This window comes from Panthera uncia (genome assembly GCF_023721935.1).
Source record: "Panthera uncia isolate 11264 chromosome A1 unlocalized genomic scaffold, Puncia_PCG_1.0 HiC_scaffold_17, whole genome shotgun sequence".
In the NCBI taxonomy this organism is placed as follows: domain Eukaryota; kingdom Metazoa; phylum Chordata; class Mammalia; order Carnivora; family Felidae; genus Panthera; species Panthera uncia.
This window is the reverse complement of record NW_026057577.1, coordinates 94,762,715-94,783,489: the sequence shown is the minus strand read 5'-3', so window position 1 is coordinate 94,783,489 and position 20,775 is coordinate 94,762,715. Positions and strand designations below refer to the sequence as shown.

Genomic DNA, 20,775 nt, shown 5'->3' with positions numbered 1-20,775 from the left:
TGCTTCTTTCTGGAGAGCAAGCTTGCCTGAGTTGTGTCAACTCCTGGTCACGCGCAAGGCAGGGATGCTTTGTCTTTACTCCTAGTTTACTCCCAGCTATTCCATTCCATCTGCTCAAAATTTTGGTGAGATTAAACTGGAGTTCCTGGCCCATGCAAATCCTGTGAGTTCTATTAATATCGTCACTGCTGTCTGCTCCAAGCTGGGAGACATTTCCTTTTTTAAAAAATATGCAACCCCCCCAGAAATAAACTCCCCCCAAACCCATGCATTTATTGAATCTTTGCAACATGCCATGCGCTCTGCTAGGCACTTTGATGCATGCTAGATTTCTCCTTAATGCATGCAATGACATTTTTCTGTCTACACTAGACACGCAGATTGTAAAAGGATACTCACCCCAGCCCAGTGCAACACACCACCCCCAAATCTACCTCAACGCCAATGCTACTGTTACTCTTCTTTCAAGGGATTAATAGCTACAGTTAACTAGCCTTATGGAGGTGGTTACGATTTACAGTTTCTTTGCTACAAGCAAAGAATACCATCTGTGAAACACCCAGCTCCCTGCAGAGCCCTGGTGGGTCACTGTAACAAATAGCTTTAAAGGCTCACCCAAGGGCTGGGACCTCTGAACTCAAAGATGCCCACACAGAGATTCACAGAGTGAGACAGATGTGGAGATGGAGGTGAGAGGAGATACAGAGAAGAAAAGACACAAAAGAATCTTTTTTCTCTTGCTCTCAGCTTCATTGAAACAAACCTGACTGCTGCTTGTAGAAGGACATGCTGCCTGGAAACTAGCTGGGCATGATTTACATGACTGCACTGTCTTAGGAGAACCGTCCAGGCCTGAGTCTTACAGGACATGGGAAGGGGAGGGAGTAAAGATGTGAGAAGGTAAAGGCTGAGGACAAATCTCATTTCCTCTTTTTTGAAGAGTCTCTGGGAGTCACCGGGCCTTCCTCTCTCTATTTTTGTGCCTGGCCTCCCACCCACCCGGAGACCCAGCTTGCCTATCTGGTCTGCAAATTCCTGCTGCAGCTTTGTTTAACTGCACACAGGAAGTCCGGAGGCCCTGGGCCCCTTCCTCACTGCCTGTGATTTGGGAGATAGTTTTACAAGGACACACACGCTCACTCACTCATCTTTACTCAGATATACACCTCTATTCGAAGGCTGAGAGCCTTCTGAGGCACAGGGCCATGTAAACTCTTCTCCAGTTTCCACACCTATTTTGCTGTGTGATTGAGGGTAAGGCGTTTACCTCTCTGAGACCTGGCATTCTCCAGTGTTCCCAGGATACTCAAGATCAATTCCTCATACTCCTAGGAATTGTGATGGTCACCGAGCAGGATGTGTATGTGCGCACATGTACTCCAATGCCCACGGCACATGTGCGTAGATCCCACGGCTACCTAATCACAAACTACAGATAACTCTCCCCCATCATAGAATCTTAAAATATATGACAAGCTAAATTCCTTTCCTTGCCTTTCCACATCAGAGTTCAATTATCTTCTTCAAACATTTAAAGCTCAAATGACCAGAATGAAATAAATGCAAATAAATAATCCTAGAGCTTAAAATTTGAGGCAACAAGTCTTCCTTTAAATTAAATAAACTCTGGGGTGCCTGGGTGGCTCAGTCCGTTGAGCATCCAACTTCGGCTCAGGTCATGATCTCACGGTTCGTGAGTTTGAGCCCTGCGTTAGGCTCTGTGCTGACAGCTTAGGGCCTGGAGCCTGCTTCGGATTCTGTGTCCCCCTCTCTCTCTGCCCCACCCCTGCTTGTGCTCTGTCTCTACCTGTCTTTCAAAAATTGAATAAACATTAACAAAAATTTTAATAAATAGTTAAATAAACTCTTACCCCCTCAGCTATATCTTACCCAGATAGAATCATATTGGTGACTGATTATGTTCTTCTATAATTATTTCACCATCCCACCCCCAACCCTTTTTCAAGGTCACATGTCTATCAGCAGCTGTTTCAGCTTTATCGGAATAAGGTGTGAATGTTTTAGTTCCCTAAATTCCTAGCATGCTCCTGCAAGATGCTTCCCCTTGTAGGATTCCATTCAGCCTTAATTTCTAGCCTCCAGACCTATGGTTAGTGACTCATGCCCCGTCCAGGTTCCTGAGCTGTAATGTATCATGTAGGTTTGTTCACATTGACCTTGGTCTCCCTCTGCCAACTCCCTGGCTGTCCTTCCATCAAAAAGAGGTGGTGGAAGTGTGGGGTGGACAGCTCAGAATCCCCCCCCACCCCACCACTTTTGGTGTGTGTAAAGTCAAAAGAACTGAACTGAGCATGGCTCAAAGTCTGCAGGTGAAGAGCCTGTAGACATTCCTAGAGACATACATAGTGACAATATGCCTACTCACAGCAGCTGTAGGGATACCAGCCCATCAAACAGTCCCTTGGCAATCTCGGTGATCTTGTTTCCATACAGCACCCTAGAAAAGAGAAGACAGCAGTCTCTGTGATGTGAGGCCACTGAAGCCCACTCAAGTGAGAGGCCATCACCTCTGCCAACTCCCGTAGGTGGGTGGGGCTTCTCAGAGCATCTCCTTCCCTGGCCCGCCTTACCCTTCCTCCTTACCAGTGAGACAGCAGGCAAGTGCCACAGGGGCTGCAGAGACAGGCTGTCTGGGAGGCAAGGAGAAATCAGCTCCATCCTGTTTCATTACTGGGCAGCCCAGCTTAATAAATAATCCACAATAGGGCACAGCAGTCCCCTTGTAGTGTCTCCCTGAGCTGCTAATATGACTCACACCTCGGCAATAAATAAGATGTGTAGGAAGCTGGCCGGCCCTGTGTCTTCTTGTCTTCAATGGATATTGATCAGGCTGAGCCCAGCCTACAGAACGTTTCCTTTTAATATCCCGTTGTATCCTAGGAATTCCTGAGCTGAGTTCTTTAATCATCCCTCTAGGCAGGGCTTTGAGTTTTGGGGGTCCTATCCAGATGGCACAGGGACCACAGAGTCAAAGACTGGCTCACAGGAAAAACTGGAGAGCAAGGAATTGTTACCTCAGAGCAATGGCCCCCACACTCCAGCCCCTTTTCCTAGTCTTTGAGCTCTAGGAACCAAGAAACTCTGAATTATTTTACTCTCCTCTCTAGTAGGTGTACAGGTCCCTCATACTGCACCTCCTATTGGTGGGCTGGGCTTTGGTGACTTGGGAGCGCTTGGGGAAGAATTCTACTGTCTGCTTCTCCAGCCCAGCGCCCAGGGGGTCCTGTTGGCCATCCATGTAGGTGCTAAAGACACTGCTGGCCGCCCTCTGCTCTCATCCACGGCACAGACTGCTTCTCCTGGGCCCAGCCTCCTCTGAGATGGAGAGAACTGATTTGGGAGGGTTGGTTTTTTTTTTTCCCCCCTTCAATTCCTTCTTGGGCCCTGAAGTATCCTGAATGAATGCAATATTCAATTCCCACTCAGACCGCAAATTCAGGCTGTTATATGTCTTTGAGGAGACAAAATATTAGGGTGGGGAAATAGGAAATGGGAATGCTAAACCAAACCCCCTATTGTCCAGACACCACCAGGAAAAAGCGTGAGTGTCTCACTCAGCCTGCGGGTGGGTTTCATTAATGTTTCAACAAATTAATGAGTAAATAAAAGTCAGCATGATGGCTCAGGCTCAATTTGTAATTCATATGAATGTCCCCCTGCTCACTGTGCCAAATGTAGTAGTGTCCCTGTCTGCTTGTCTTGGCTGATGTCAGAAATTGTGGTGCAGCAGTAGCTGGTAGGGCGGAGGGGCCAGGGACTGGGTCAGGGGATCCTCACATGACCCATCAGACCTCCCTATGGGACAGCTCTAACCTTGTGGGTCCAAACCACCCTCCGGCAGACTGAAGAGGGCTGTGGGTCTACTGTGGAGCAATCTGGGTGTAGACCCACCTGGCTTTCCCCCAAAATCTTTCCTTGACTGCCTTCTTCACACCTTTCATATCTGAGCACAAACATCTCATCCTTGGGAAGTTTCTCCAGAATATTTTAATGTTTTTCACCACCTGTCACTTTATTTTTATTTCCTCATTACTTTTCATTATGTCATGTTCTACTACTCATGTATTTCTTTATTTTAAACATTTTCTGTGCCCCTACCTCTCAGCTCACTTGAACATAGGCTCCATGCATGTGGCGATATTATGTGGCTTGCTCATGGCAGGGTCCCTAGAGCTGAGAGCTGAACAGGGTTCAGCACAGTATTTGTTGAAAGAATAAATGAATGAGTACGGGCAAGGCTTTCCTGCCCTTTAGCTTGGCCCCTGGTGAGTTTGGATTGGGTATGTTTGTGTTCCAAGCTCCATGAGACCGAGGGTCTTGTCCGTCCAGTTCACTGCCACATTCTCCATGCCTGTAAGACGATGCAGTACCTAGCAGGCATACTTGGAAGGATGAATGCATATGTTAGAGGTCAGGGGGCACTTCACTTAATGCCCCAGTGTGTACTTTGGAACTGGCTAGTGGGATGCCATTTCACATATGACAAATAGATTCTGATTTTTGTTTCCTGTAGGACCAGAAGCATCTCACTGTCCTCGGATTGTTCCCAAGTCCCAGCAGAGGGAAACTAGATAAGGGGAATAGGAGGGTGGGGGCAGGGACAGGATCCTGGCAGCACACAGCCACTCTCCCTGCTCCTCTGTGATCTTCGGCATAATACGCAGACACTAATCTCATATACAATCCTGTCTTTGATATCCCAGCCAGATGTTCTGTTCGATAAATGAAACTAATTTACTCTGCAAGCAGCCGGCAACAGCTGAATCAAGACACTTCCCTGTCCTCAGCCCCTTCCCAGTGGGATGGGGCCAGGTGGGGACAAATGTGGATCTTGTTACCTGCCCACTCATAAATTAAGCAAACAGGTTACAGAGAGAAGGAAGCATTGACAGCTTGCTTCTGAGCGTCCTCACTCTTACTCAGTGGGCAGGTCACCAAATGATATAAATAATATCAACTGAGGATGCTTTTCTTGTATCTTACTGTATACTTTTTCTTTCACATTATCTCGAGAGGCAGCATAGCATTGGGGATTGAGAGCATGGGTCCTGGAGTCATACTGCTTGGGATCCAATCCTGCATCTCCCAGTTGTGGATTTCAGATAACTGCATTCATTCAACACGCTTTAGCTTTGTGCAATTATCATGTGCCAGGTACTGTTTGAGGTGCCAGAGATTCAGCCAGGATCCAAACAGATAAAAGTCCCTGTCTGTGTGGGGCTTAGATCACCCGATTCCTTCTACTGTAAAAGAAGGAAGTGGATAGAGTCTATGTATTAGGTTGTTATGAGGATTAAAATTGCAAGACTCCTAGAACAGTATCTGGCACACAGTAAGTGCTTAATAAGTGCTGCCAATTATTGTAATTGTAGTCACCATTGAATATGTGGTAGGCAGAAAAGGTATCACTATCCTCGTTTTGTCTGTGAGGAAAATACACAGTAGGCTCAAGTCACATTACCCATGCCACATGGTGAGCCACAGGACAAAGCCCCATGCCTTCTTGCCCCTGTGGGTCTCTGAGTCTCTGGTGGATGAGGCTGTGGTTCCATCCAGTAGGCTGCCCTAGGGTTGCAAAACCCAAGAAAAGAAGCCTTTACAGGATGGCAAGTGTGCTTTCTCAGAACAAAGGCCATGAGGTTGGTTTGGAGAAAAAGCCTGAAAATCAGGGGAAGAAAATTAGCTCCTCCCTTGACAAGGTCACATAGTTGGGAGAAATGGGCACGTTGGTAATAAACATACATTACCATCCTGTCCTTCCATCTCCCTAGAGAGCGCTGCTGAGGCACGCAGGGCAGGAGGGGGACGTGCGGGTAGAGCTGAAGATGCATTTGAATTAGAAGCCAATAGCTAGGAAGGCTGCTGGGCACTTAATCAATAAAAATAATGCATTTGGGTTGTAGAAATATTCCCTAAGACCAATTTCCCCTGAAGAAATATTTGTTTCTTTTACCAGGTTGCCACAGTGTGTAAGGGAACATAAAGCCTTGATAAACACCTCCTGAAAAATATGGACACATTCCCCCCCGCCCCGCCCGCCACTCCCCCATGACTCTGCTCCCCACTTACAGTGACGTGAGTGATTTCAGACCCTGGAAGGCATCTGGAGCAATGTCCGATATCTGATTCTTGCTGATGTCTCTAAAAAACATTAATGGGAGAGTCTGAGAACATAGCTCAAAGGTGTGATACGACCATTCTTAAGTGTGAGTCAAGCATTTCAGATATTGAAAATGGTGAGAATTAATCAATTTATGTATTCATCGTACAAGAGAAGGGGCTTAAAGACCATTCAGTTCAACTGTCTCTTCATAAAATATACCACATGTTTTCACTCTTCTTGGCTTTCAAAGAACGCCCACCCACGGCACCCTGACTTTGACATATGGCTTTGCACATGTGAGCCCTCACTTTGTAGGGAAGACTGCACTCAGTCACATTAGGGCCTTGTCGCATTACCAAGCAATTATAGCATAAATGAAGCAGAAGCCTGCCTCACCCAAACACAGGCCAGGGTTCTTGCAAGCATCATCTTCTTGTCTCATGCCTCAGCCAATGCTTATTTTTTCCCCCAAATAGTCCTGAGTCATTTCACCTCCCCAGTGACCTTTCCTTCCTGACCTGAAAAGAGGTTTTGAGCAGGGACTTAAGTCTCTGTCTGGTTCAGGGCATCCTTCAGGTCGTGTGACGTAAGCACATCACGCGATTCTCACGGGATGCCTCTGAGATGTGGATTTGTCACTGGAGTGCTCCTCAGAAAGGCACAAGCCTGGGGAGTGATGCCTAGGGCTTTGGGGTAATGTGGATGAGAGGGACGCTGTGTAATAGAAGGCAGCTCCTCTGGCTGGCAGGGCTGGCGCAGAGGAATCTCCCTGACCCGGCTCCTCCCCAAAGCCCAGAGGCTGTCCCCTTTCCTGCATCCCAGTGACTTGTGAGCACCCGGCCCTCAGTTCTGAGGGGGGAGACGTTCTGAGCCATTAGCTCAGAGGCGGCCTCTGGGCTCCTGTCACTGGAAGGTGAGATGCTCCAATTTCCAGAGACAACGTACCTCTCCAGTTCTTTTCCTTTAACAAAATAAATGAATGGATCTTTGCTTTTGTTCAGAAGAGAGAGAGCTGAGGTCTTGGAGGGTCAATGAGGAGGAGATAAGGGGATACGGAGAAGAAAGCACATCTAAGCAGATCCTTAAGCAACTGCCTCTAGCGAGGCCAGACACCCCAGCCCCCAGCCTCTTAAGCATCCTCCCCCTGTCTGTTTCTCCCCTCCTTCTAAAGCGTTGCGCAACCACTTTTCCTAGGCCTCTGCTCTCTTCCCTCCCTGCTTCTGAAGCCGGTAAGTTGAAAGATATTTCACAGGTTAAGGCTTCTTAGGCACAGCTGTCGAGCTTATCCCTTTAGCTGGCAAGATCGCCTCTTACAAATCCACAGATTGTGCTCACAAACTCGTCAGTTTACACCAGGCTTTTCTTCAGCGCTCCACTTTTGTAGAAGGGTCTTAACAAGCAAATGCCCTGGATTATCCTAATCTTGCTCGCCCTTGGCCTGCCTGCCTAGCAAGGCATTCCAGGCAGGCGTGCGCGGTCTGTGCTCAGATCAGACTAGTGAGCAAGCCTGGGTTTTTTATTTTGTTTTCCTGATCACGGGACGTCTCTTCAAGCTACTAAGACCCCCCAGTATGCAAGAGGAAGTTCTGAGACGTGGGGTGGAGGGAAAGCCCTCTGCTTTAGCCTTGTCAGGGCAAAGTGGTATTCAGTCCACAGCTAGCCTTTTGGATGCACTCCTCTCTGCAGCACAGGAGGGATGTCTTGTGGTTTTGGAGATGATGGGGAGTAGAACTGGACAAGTGATAGTTTAGCTGGGAACTGCTCCTGGAGGGTCACTTCATCTTAGTTCTTAATACTGCAGGAAGGAAACAGCAACCCTCTGAGGGCAAGGACCCAGAGCCAGAGGGGACTTGACATGGCTATTCAGGTAGAGGGCTGGCATCTCAAGTCTCCCCTCACTTCACAAAGATGGATGCAAAAGGTAGTGGCACTGGACAGAAGGCAGGCTGGGAAAGGCTTCTGCCGCTTACCAGTCTCCATGCTTGACCCCTCCCGGTCCATAGCAGGTGGCCCTGAGCTGACTCCAGGCATCTGGGTCACTATAGATCAGTGGTTTTCAAAGTGCACCCACAGGGAGTCTGCTTTGGCTAGCCTGGGGAAGGGAGCTAAAAAGTCTGCATAGGTAACACATCTCTATGTGATTCCCATGCACGTGATCCCTGGGTCATACTTTAGGCCACAGCATTTTATGGCCTGGTTGGTCTCTGACCCACTCCAGTCCCCTGGGGCTTACAAACTCGATGGACAAGAGGCAGCAGACTTTCTAGACTCTTCGGAGCCAAGGTGGCAAATTCCATGCGGGCAAGGCTCAAGTGGGGAGGTGCTGGCACCTGTGGATTCTACTCTACCTCAGAGCATGGAGACGAAAGAACACGCCCTTCCAGCCACACCACACAGCTCTGGTCCCCATGTGTCAGTGCCATCAGTTAACCAACCCTGTCAACTGAGGGCTTCTCTCTAGTGCCCTCTGTTCTCTTCTCAAATGGCTCTACCTTGATACTAGTTTTTACCTGGAAGTATTTTTTTCTACTAAGCTGGACACGAGAAATAGGGACAAAGTCATTCATTCCAGGGGCTTTTTGTTGTTGTTGTTGTTGTTATTATTAAAGAGAGGAGGAGCGTGTGGTTCATTCATAGTTGAGGGGAAACTTCTGTTAGAGAGAGAGAGACTGGTTCATGTACACCTATGAGGAATTCACACTTAGGGTTTTAAAACCCATTCTGACCAGGGGCCCTACTTCTCCCAAGCCGTCATACTTCCATCTTGATTTGTGAGGTTCTGGTAGCTGGAAAAATCTGTAAGTGGTCTCTTTTCCCTACCGCCATCCCTTTGGGGGGGGGGGTAAGGGGGCATCATAATAAATATCAGTAACATCAGAAGTGATCAAAAATTAAATTCACTTCCCAGGTCGTGACTGAGAAGGTCTTATGAATTTTGAATGCACAGATCATGGCAACTCCAGTGGGATGAAGAAAGGACAGTAAAACATAGCCAAGCTCTAAATTACCTGGACCTCACAAAAAATTAGAGCAGTAACTTAAATCATGTAAGAGATATAGGTTGGGGCAGTGACTGAACTTGTCATTTTTCACTGAAATTACTATCTGGCTGCATAATCAAGTTAGGCTTTAAAAATGAATTGGGGGGGGGTATGGAGTGAGCTGGGGAAGCAGGGAGACCAGGAGATTAATGGCCTAAGGTTTTAAATATTAAGGCCTATATTTATACAGCTCCTCCAGCAAGAATGCTGCCAAGGGGAGGGGAAAAGTATGTGCTCAGGGCTGGCTCATTAGGTTGGTTTCCACTTCTGGAATTGTACCAGGAGAAAATCTTGTTTGGTTTGGATTTCCAGGGAGATGGGAAGTTGCCTTCCCAAGATCTGAGGGTAAAGCCAACCAATGCCACTGTTTCTTGGGGATGTTTATTTTTAACATAAAAGGAGTCAGCAGACACTTAACCTCTTCAATGTAGGCCCTCCTACTCAAGGGAAACCGATGAATCAGCCTTCAGTGGAAGGGAACAAGATCGAGCCTGTGCATATTTCCACCTGTTCTCTTTTTCCTCCGTGGGAGGCCAGAGACAGTAAGAGCAGCATTTTGGGATAAGATAAGATAAGATAAGATAAGATAAGATAAGAGCAGCATTTTGATTACTGGACTGTAAGAAATGATTTCTCAGCTCAGAAAAGGGAAAGGAATCTCCCTCCCAGATTCTAAATATCCAAGCTGGCAATGGCTGGGCCATTTCCGAATCCTACTGGTGTCCTCTCGGAGTGCCCTGCTCTGCATGACTCACAGAGTCGTGCTCAGGGCAGTCATGGGGCTGGGGAAGGCGGTGATGATGACATCACCACAATGGCGGGGATGAGGACCATGGTACAGGATGCTGTCAGTGGAGCCGTGAGAGGGAAGGAATGGCAGCACTGGCGTAACCAGGGACTGATAGGACGTAGTGGTAGCAGTGATACCGGATGCAGCGGTAATGGGGGTGGTGGGGATAATCACAGGCAAGTCATGCGTGGTTGGAGAATAAGGAAGGGCCCAAGGCTTCTTATCTCACTTAGAAAGAACAGAAAGTCCTTGTCATGGTCTAAAGGGTCACAGGATCTGGCCTCTACCTTCCCACCTCTCCAACACAAGCCCTGCCTCTGTCCCCCTCCCTGCTCTGCAACCCATCCATGCACGCTCCCCAGGGCCTTTCAGTTGCTCTCTCTCAAGAGCTCCTCATTCCCACCCTTCATTTGGATCACCTGTACAGAGAGGCTTTCGTGGGCCCGCCCTTTGTTTCACTTTCTAGTACTTAGCAATTTCTGATATTTGTCTCTTTTCTGTGTTCACCCACTCAAATGTGTGAGCTCCATGACAGCAGACTTTATTTTAGAGCATGCTCTATCCACAGACCCTGCAATTCCTTGCAGGTGGTGGATACTCTTTGTTAGGTGAATGTGTGCACAGTTGTAGGCATGTACCACAGCCAACATGTTAGGGTGCTGGAGATTGATACAAGGCCATTGCCATCTCATTTTTACTGAAGTTCCTACTTCAGGTCCACATCATGAAAGCCAGAGGACAATAAACATGGTAGTATGGGCTTTTTTAGGCCGATGCAGCTGCACCTCTCACCTAGATAATTTTACTTCGCTCTAGTTGGAGAGGCCCTCAGCTCTGAGGTGTCTACATCGCTACACCTCACCATCTGAAAGCAACACTCCTGAACGTTACCTCGCAATCTCAGGAAAGCATTCCAGGCCCGACACTGAGCTCTCCATGAGGAATGTGATGTGGGCTGTCATCTGCGCAGGTCGCCTACTACATAGGGCATATTACCCCCCAAACTGAAAACATCTGGTTCATTCCTCCCCAGGGGAAACTCACATTCGCTTCAGTTTCTTGTACTGGGTGAAGGCTCCAGCAGGGATGGATTTGATGGAGTTCTGTTCCAGGCGTCTGGGAAACAGAGCAGAGAAGAGTCAGTTAACCATCCACCTGTCAACAGGCGGTTGCTGAGGGCCTTGGGGGACAAGACGGCCCCTCCCATCACGTGGCGCCCGATACTGGTCGCGGGACACTGGGCAAACTTCTGCAGGATTTTGGTTCTTGCTTATTCTAAGTGGTCTTTGAAGGCAGATGTCTTCTTCACAAAAGCTGTGGGAAGTAACTGGCATGCTGAAAAAGTCAAAGGGATAAAGAGAAGAAAAGGAGGTGGCCTATGGGCCAGCAATGCCCATCTGCCCTGGAAGCATGTCACCATTCTGTCAAAAACTCAACCACTGGGGAGCCTGGGTGGCTCAGTCGGTTAAGTGTCTGACTTCAGCTCAGGTCATGATCTCGAGGTCCGTGAGTTGGAGACCTGCGTCGGGCTCTGTGCTGACAGCTCAGAGCCTGGAGCCTGTTTCAGATTCTATGTCTCCCTCTCTTTCTGGCCCTCCCCCGTTCATGCTCTGTCTCTGTCTCAAAAATAAATAAACGTTAAAAAAAAAATTAAAAAAAAATCTCAACCACACTGCCACTGGGGTATTGTACAGGCAGAAATGACAATGGCTGACTTCATTCCTAGCTTTTTTTAAAATTAAGGTATAACTGACATATAATATTAGTTTCAGGAATACGACATACAATAAATAACATTTGATTATTTGTTTCTGGGTTTTTCAATGGGCTGTTCTAATATGCTGGAGAAATGGCCTTCAAGTCTTTAGGCTCCTAGCCTGCCATTCATCAAATTGACTCCGACACCCTGAGGACCCTAGGGGCCCCGACCGGACCACTCCCCTGGGATGCTGCTAGAATCTGTGGCTTTACTATGTTACAGACTTTCCTGAAGACCTTCCTCTCTTGTAACTCTGCAATGACAAAAGATGTCATAGGCCCCAGGCCCAGGGCCGAGAACTTTCTTGAAGAGAAGTGAGTAAGCATCTCTATTCTCTCACCTCTCAGGTGACTGCCTGTTACTAAGAACAGGTGTGGTGGGAAACAGGCCTGAGTAGGAGGCAGGGCCCTCTATTAGAGGTGATGAGTGATGCCCTCAGGCCTCGGCTGAGGACTCAGCATCTCCTTCTCGTCCATCTCCCTTGTCTCCAAGGCACGGGTCTTTTCATCACCTTCTCATTTGCCACGGATGTTCCCTAACCTCTCAGCTGGGAAGACACAAAAAAAGGTGTGCGCGGGGGCGGGGGGTGGGGGGAGCAGAAGGAACAGACGGGCGGAAGTGGCTCCCTCAGAGGCTACATCCAGTGGCTGCACATTTCTGGCTGGGATGAACCCATTCATCTTGAAGAGTAATCCCCGCTGCAGAGTCGGGGAGACAGTCGTATTAATTTGTGCCTCTGCGATCTCATCTTCATTGGGGGAAGAGAGTATTTGTTACTGGAACCGCTAATGGAGCAGTTTGCCAGCAATTTTCCCATTTCAAACAACATCTCAGCTGCTAATGTGGAATGGTTTGTCAGGCCTACCCATAACACAGACAAATCACTCTCTAGGCCAAAGGAAGGGTGGGTGGGGGAGAGAGAAAGAGGAAAGGCGGGTGGGAGGAGAGAGGGAGCATCAGGACAGATCATTCTTGGCTGCTAGATGAATAGAGTCTACAAATGAGACTGCCACGGTCTATTAAGAAAGCCTTTGTGGCCTGCTGGAGGGGGTGGGGAGCGTGTTCTGCTGGGCACATGGGCACAGGCTGGCCAGACAGGGGCCTGGCTGGTTCTTGGTAAGGCACAAGAGCGCGCCACAAGGTCTCAGAGACTGTGGGCTACCCGATACAGCCAGCCGCAGAGGCAGCAGGGAAACTCCAAGGACATTCTTGTTCTCCAGCTGAGCAGAGTTCAGCAGGGATTTCTCAGCCCAGGCAACAGCTCCATGGGTCTCTGGGGCTGTCAGTCAGGTGGAAAATGCTCTCCAGGAATCCTGTGATTCACCTGCCACTTTGGCAAGGGATTGCGGCTGGATGATGCCTCTGGGGAGAGCCACTGTCTGTAACGATGGTAACCCCCTCCGTTTTCGCAAGAGGACCCACTGCTTCCAGCTGCACGCCAAGAACCTAGGCAAGTCAGGCCAGCCAGGGGTGTGCGGTCGGCCGGCTGTCAGTGCAATTCATAACCAATTAACCTCCATTTTAGTGAGGGGTGTAAGATTCAAGGGAGGGATAAATCCATGAGCAGTATGTGGTACCTGTCCCTGAGGAATTTAATCATCTGGGGATAGAGACAGCCCAAGATGGTCCACCACAGAACCAAATTCTATTGCTATTATAACAAACAGGAAGAGCTATCATTTATGAGGCCAAGTTGATTTATGTCTATTATCTCTTTTAATCCTTACATGTATGAGGCAAGCTATGTTGGCCTCATTTGGTGGATGAGGAAAATAAAACCTACAGGGATCAAATAGCCCATCCAGAGTGACAGAGCTAGCAAGAGGCAGAACTGACACCTGTTTCTACACATTGGACATACTGCCTTTCTTTCTGAAAACAGAGAAATTGAGGCCTAGAGGCTAAAGTGGCCTCCCCAAAGTCACAGAAGAGTTTAGGAGGTTATGACCCCAATGCTGATTCTAAGACATCATGCAGCCTCTGTGTAAGTGGGTATTTTGTCTTGCCATTTGCAACGCCGTGGACAGAACTAGAGTGGATTATGCTAAGCGAAGTTAGAGAAAGACAAGTATTGTATGACCTCACTCATATGTGGAATTTAAGATACAAAACAGATGAACATAAGGGAAGGGAAGCAAAAATAATATAAAAACAGGGAGGGGGACAAACCATAAGAGACTCTTAAAATATAGAGAACAAAATGAGGGTTGCTGGGGGGGGGGTTTGTGGGTGGGGGATGGGCTAAATGGGCAAGGGGCATTAAGGAGGACACTTGTTGGGATGAGCACTGGGTGTTATTATGTAGGGGATGAAGTCATTGGCTTCTGCTCCTGAAATCATTATTGCACTATATGCTAACTTACTTGGATGTAAATTTTAAAAAATAAATAAACTTAAAATAAAATTTCATAAGGGAATAAAAAAAAGATGTAGGCATTTTGTAAAAAGGCTGTAGGAGTTGAGGGAGATGCAATACAGATGCGAATACATACAAATATGCAAACAGAGTACAAAGGTGTGGTTTTGAGCAAAGAACTTCAATCTTAGCAGGGACGGCTCTGTGCATCCTGTACCCATCAGACTAGTACACTCTGGGGATGGTATTTGTCTCTGCAGTCTCTCTGCTTCTTATGCTGCTGTGGGTCCTGGCTAGATACCCGATCCCTTATGGAGTGCCAAGGCCATGCCATGATGTGGGTTAACCTCGCTCCAGGGGGGATCAGAGTTTGTCTGGGGTGGTACAGTTGTGAATAGTCAGTGTCCTTCGAATGTGAGGTAAAGGCAAGGGAAGGGGTAATAACAATAGTAAGAGCTATGAGGTGTCAGGTGCTTTGTAAGTCAGGCATTAGGCTAAGAGTTTTACATGGCTTGTTTATCTTAATATTTACACCACGGTGAGGCAGGTCCTATTCATCGTTACCATCCCTGCTTTAAACGTGAGAAAATGGAGGCTCAGAGATGTTAAGTCTCTTGTCCAAATTCACAAAGTCAGGAAGAGCTACAGCTGGAAGGAAATGCAGGCAAGTTTATTCAATTCGAAAACCTGAGCCCCCAGTCACTAAGCTTTGTTGAATCCCATTTGTAGCTGAGGCATCTCCATTTTTAGTTGCCGGCAGCTCATCCTCAGAGAAATGGCCCCTTTGTGAAGGGAGTAAGACTACAGTGCCTGTGAACACACAAACTTTCTATGTAGCATACAGCCCCTGGTAGGTTTTACATAGCCTGGAACAAGCATGCAAAGATCCATACTCCCAGTGACAAGAATTCAGTGTGAAGAACAAAAAGAAGCATTAGCATCAGCAAAAAACTGTCACATTTAGAGAGGTGTCTGAAGCCAACAGCTGTTTTAGGTCTCTCTTAAATGGCACATGTGTCTTTCTTTGTCTGGCAAACATTCTTCAGGCTGCAAACTGATTTAATAGAACTAGCATAAAAACAAACATACAAATCAAACATCTGAACATCTTCCGGCACCAGTAAAAACAATGGGAACATCTGATGGGGATTTCAGCCGTTTGCGCTCTGTATTGATTTGCCCTAGTTTCTCGGTGCTTCCTTAATGATCTGTCATTTGCAAACATGCGACTGAACACAATATATTTCTTGCAATGCATAAGTCAACATGATGCCAGAGAGACTGGCAGGGGCATGGCTAGTGCGAGGGCATGGCTACAAGTCACCTGATAAAGACGTCCTGGAGCTGGGTTGGAATATTGGTAGTGGTGTGGCTGAGGTGGCAGTAACGATGAACATCTACCATTTATCGAGGGCTTTTTCTATGTCAGACACTGTGCTCTTTGCATACTGGCTCATTTTATTCCTTCAGCAAAACTACAAAGCAAGTGTTACTAATAATATAGTAACAACGAAGTTGAGGGATGCAGGCATATGTGACACGAGCCGCTCCTAACCTACTCTGCAGAATACCTGGCACTGCCTGCAGAAAGCAGAGAGAGAGCCAGATTTGCTCTTCTTACTATTTGCACATGCCCACATGCCTCCACCACAGAATTTGTTTTTTTATCATCTTAGAAAACAATGAATGAAAAATAATATGGGAACTTGAGACCAAACCATTCTATCATGTTGTCCATGCAACACATGCATAGGCTTTTCTTTTTAGATTTCATTCAGTGCCTTCCAAACATCGTGCTAATTTTCTGTGCAATTGTGTTATTTAATCTTCATGGAAAATCTCTAGTAGGTCTGATGAGCCCCATTTTGCAAGGGTCGGGGGGGGGGGTCGGTGGGCAGTGGCGGACCAAGTGAAGCAGGAGATGTTAAGAAAGATGCGCAAAGTAAGAGGCGAAACTGAGACTCAAACCCTGAACTATTTATCCTAAGGCTCTATTCTTCATTATTCTCTATGCTTCAGTGGCTTCCCCTTTAGACTACTGCCCCAATCCACCCCATCTCCCTCCTTCCACGTGGCAATCCCTCAGAAACCTGGTGTTCTCAGAACATTTAAGAATCCTGATTGTTGACGGCTTCCAGAATCCTCCAGTCCTTTTGTTCTTTTGACTGTTTTTTTTTTTTTTTTTGGTTTGTTTTTTAGTTCTCTCCTTTTAATATGACCTGGTGACCTGTGTCATGGGAAAATATTTGCTTTTGCTAAGCAGATAAACCACTATTTGTCTGTCCACCCCAGATAAACAACAGGGGTGAGGTGAGACTAGGTGGAGAGTGGGGCTACCGTTCCTCTCCCCCAGATGCTTTCACTTATGACTTGACATTCAGTGCATCCACACAGCCCTTCTCCATCACCTGAATCTATGTGCTACCGCAGAGGGCATGAGACACACTGGATGGCACTATGTGGGGGTGTAGAGCAAACTGGAAGAAGATGGGCAGTGATTAAGATGGGGCTCTAGGCACAGATGGTCCCTCTGGAGGCTTGAGGACTCAGGGGTGAAGACAGAAGACCACAGAAGAGAGGAAGGTGTGAGCCTCTGGCTCTTCCCAGAATCTATCCCTGCTGGAGGCTGGAGCTGGTTCAGAGAATCAACAGGGAGCAGCAAGAATGGTGATGGTGGGAGCTCAGTTTCGAGGAAAATCTGCAGGGAACTGTCTCACTGTGGGTTCTCTGGAAGAAAGCTATTTTTAGAGGAATTGGCTCTGCTATGCGGGGAAACCAGCAGACACTCCTCTGAGCTGCGTTGGCTTTGAAAAACATTCTAAAAGAGTTTGCCAGATTGCTTTGCATGAGAGATAGTCCTTCCTCTCCCCAAATGTTGGCGAGTGCAGAACCCCTCCTAAGGTGTTAACGCATCACCACTGGCTAAGGATGGCCCACGGGGTCTGAAGAACCTGATATGGTGCCAAGCATCCCTAAGGAGAAAGGGGAAGTCTGGATTGTATGGGTGGCCATGGACATGAGTCAAAATTCTTGATGGGAAAAAGGAAAAGTCACATTCAGATGTCTTTGGGATGATAAATCAGACACTTCTATTCATCCAGGGGGGTGTATCGCAGTTTCCACTCTCTGTCTCATCTTTCAACCTCCCCCACCTGCTGGTCTTCTCTCCCTAAGAGGCTGCGTTTCAGCTGCTTTCAAGACTTTCAGACCAACACACAAGTCCCCAGCCACAGGTTTTGTTGCCTTGAGGAACAAGCAGGTTTCTTCCTCAAAGGTCTCTCTTACATGTCACTTCTGCCTGTAGCCTCCTAACCACAGAGTCTTGCTTCATCTGCTTTAATGTCTCAGCTTCATTTCATCACAGAGGAGAAGGAGGTGAGCACAGCAAGAGAAATCCTGGGCAATCTGTCTGGTGGGCCGTGGGAGCTCCACAAGCAGGGGCGGCCTTATTTCCATGTCTGCATACATTTGCATGATGATGAGCTACCGCCAGGCTCAATTCATAATGCAAGTGGCTAGCCCGGTTCTTGAACCTCTTCTGTCAACCATCACCCTTAAAGTCCTGACTTAGTTCTATGGAAGGATCTCCAAATGCAGGTAGCTTCAGCTCCTATGATATGGTTTCCAACCTTTCTCACGGAGCCTAATAAAATGGTAGTAGCAGCAGCAACAATAGCAACACAAGTACTAGCAGTAGTAAAATAATAACAATCACGGCCAGCAGAGTATATCCTATGTGTCAGATACAACGCCAAGCATTTGACAGCATACATTTCATTTAACTTTTGCAAGAGCTGTTCAGAAGGTACAGTTGGCCTGTGAATGTTTCAGTTGAGGAAAACAAGACACAGAAAAGTTATTTGTCCAGAGTCAAAAGGCATGGCCAGAGCTAGTATGTGGGTCTCCCTGAATCCATAATCTACCCTCAATGGCTGCTGTTTGTGGCTGTTTTTAGAAGCACTGTAGCTAGGTTGGTCATTCCCAGACTTTTAGATTTCACAGGCTAGGTGGTTATAGACCTTTTATTTTGCCAGTGAAAGTGCTCTGTGTGTTATATATAATGTATATTATATAGAGACATACATTTATACATGTGTTAATTAAGCACATATTTAGCACATACATGTGCATGCACACCCAAACATATATATTCTGCCTCTAGTGGCCATCATTTTATAAGATGAAGGGCATTTTTAAAAATATAATTTATTGTCAAATTGGTTTCCATACAACACCCAGTGCTCATCCCAACAAGTGATGAAGGGTTATTTTTAATAACAGCAATAGAATAAGGAAGTTCAAGAATTTAAAATAAAGTCTCCTTTAAATGGAATATTTTTGCTCATCAGAAAAAAATCACATTGTTCTTGTTTTTCTCACTTTACCTCACATTGGGAAAAACATTCCAGTAATCAGACAGCCTTTCAGAAATCACTGAATCAAACTATTCTAGTTTGTTAATGTCCCTTTAAAAATTTGATGTCCAGGTATGAGCCCAACAGTCCAAGTATGGCTTGGCCTGCATGGGTCCCACCTCCAATGTACAATTTCCGTCTGCAATTCCTCTCTCCTAGACACCTAAGCTGTGTGCCTGTGAGGCCCAAGTTGGAGGTATAATGATGTGGAGGAGAGGAGGGTGAGTCGGGGGTTGGTGCGGGTCAATGGTTATAGCTTATCTACTAGACTGGCCTCTTTCATCATGCTGTGGTTTGAGACCTGGTCAAGGAAAGCTCTATAGCTGCCAAAGACAGAAGATGAAACCTGGCAGATGGAGGGAGAAAGGAATGAAGTGGGGCAGAAAAAGTGGGAATCTGAAAGGAGATGAATGTGGGCAGGAATTCTGTCTTGCACATCTGTTTGAGACAGTCAATGTCCTACCCTGTCATGGATGGAGAGGGAAGGTGGAGGGGCTCGTACAACAAGGAAGGAAGAGCTGACTGGGTGAAGAAAGATGGCACTGGGAAGTGACATGGGAAGACCATGGGTGGGGAGAGAAGGGAGAAAATGAATGAGGGGAGGAGTATAAACACAGGGGGGAAATGGTACGGAAAGGGGAGAGAGTAAGGCCAGGAACAAAAGGAAATGGGAGAAGAAGAGAAGCAAGGGGGTGAGCAGGAGAGGCATGAGGTTGAAGCGAGTTCATGAAGGAAGGGATCTTCAAGTCTAGAGCAACAGACTGTGAGGAGCAAAGAGAAAACAGCAAAACGTGAACAAATTAACTGCTGGTTCTTGACGAAAGGAAGACTGAAGGGTGAGCGAAGAGGGATGGAGGCTACAGAAGGTGTGGCTGTCAGGCCAAAAGGAGGCTCTGCTGACGAGCTCCTGCCTACAGGAAGAGGTAGAGGCATGAGTTGTGTCTACTGGGGCTGGGAAGACAGTTTTAAAGGGAATCAGGGAAAAGTTGACAAAACCAATGAAAGAAGAAATGAAGCCTCCACTGTTGTAAATCCTATGTTTCTTCTCATCTCAATCAGGGTGAAACAGAGTCCTTAAAATGCCCCCATGATTTGGCCCTTCGTTGCCCCTCTACTTTTATCCCTTAATTCTGCCCCTTATGTTTGCTTCACACTAGCCACACTGGCCTTCTGGTATAGCAGGCACTCTTCTCCCTCTGGGCCTTTGCACATGCTGTGCCCTCTACCTGCAACACTCTTCCTCCACATATCCACTTGCTTTTTTTCCCCTTAACTGACTTCAAGTCTTTTCCTTGCTTTATTTTTCTCCACAGAAGCTACCCCCTTCTATCATATCATATAATTTACATTGCTTTGTTTACTGTTTCTTACCTCCCCGCACCCCACCAGAATGTAAGCACCATAAAGGCAGAAATTTTATCTTTTATTCACTGATGCTCCTGGAGCACAGAACTATGACTAGAACATAGGGGGCTAACAACAGACATGTGTTGAATGAATGTGTGAATGGCTGAAAGAGTTAATGGGCCATCTATTGGAATGCATCAGGAACAGAAGGGATGCAAAGGAGGAGGAAGAGGGAGAGAAGGAGCAGATGAGCAGAGGGGCTAGGGAAACGCGTGTCTTATGTGAAGGGATTTTATCTAATGATATTTTGACTAGGAAGATTCTATCTAAGCATGTTTTTAATAAAGCCACCTAAAGGTGAAGGTAAAAAATGAAAACATTTGTGGTCATGTAGAGAGTGATCTTGAGGTTGGTGTTGACTGACCCCTCTACTTGACCCAGAATGAGAAACTGGCCATTTTCTAATGTATAAGGCAAGAGTGGACAAGATTGAACTATACGGTCAAGAAATTTCTAGTGGTATTGTGGACATCTGTGCACACACACAGACATACACAATCTCTGTACCTACAGTTCTAATCTAGAGGACAACGATCTGATTTGAAATGATTAACAGTTCACTCTTGCTCAGATAATGGTAGCTATGAAATGAATTCATCATTCATGTACTTTCTGCCAATACTACCACCAGTGCATAAAGCATTTGCCCATGTGCCAAGGACCCTATTAAGGGCTTCCATGCAGTATTTCATTCTGTTTCCACGATGACCCATTGACAATACTGTAATTATCACATTGTTATAGATGAGAGAAGTAGAGATGAAAAAGAGCGATTATTTTGCCCAAAGTCACACAGCTAGTAAATGGTAGAGCTAGGATATAATCACAGGGTGACTCCAGGGAAGGGACTGGCAAGCTTTTATTGTAAAGGGCCAGATAGCAC

At 46.8% G+C, this 20,775-nt stretch overlaps 1 protein-coding gene across 2 annotated transcripts in view; it reads right to left on the bottom strand.

The window, feature by feature from the left end:
- SLIT3 (slit guidance ligand 3) overlaps positions 1-20,775 on the bottom strand; it is a 593,416-nt gene that overhangs the window by 96,091 nt on the left and 476,550 nt on the right. For both annotated transcript variants that reach the window (XM_049647813.1, XM_049647814.1), the window contains exons 10-12: positions 11,000-11,071; positions 6,091-6,162; positions 2,387-2,458 (exon numbers count right to left, since the gene is read on the bottom strand). In XM_049647813.1, the coding sequence (XP_049503770.1) occupies positions 2,387-2,458; positions 6,091-6,162; positions 11,000-11,071 (216 nt within the window). The remainder of the gene's footprint in view (positions 1-2,386; positions 2,459-6,090; positions 6,163-10,999; positions 11,072-20,775) is intronic.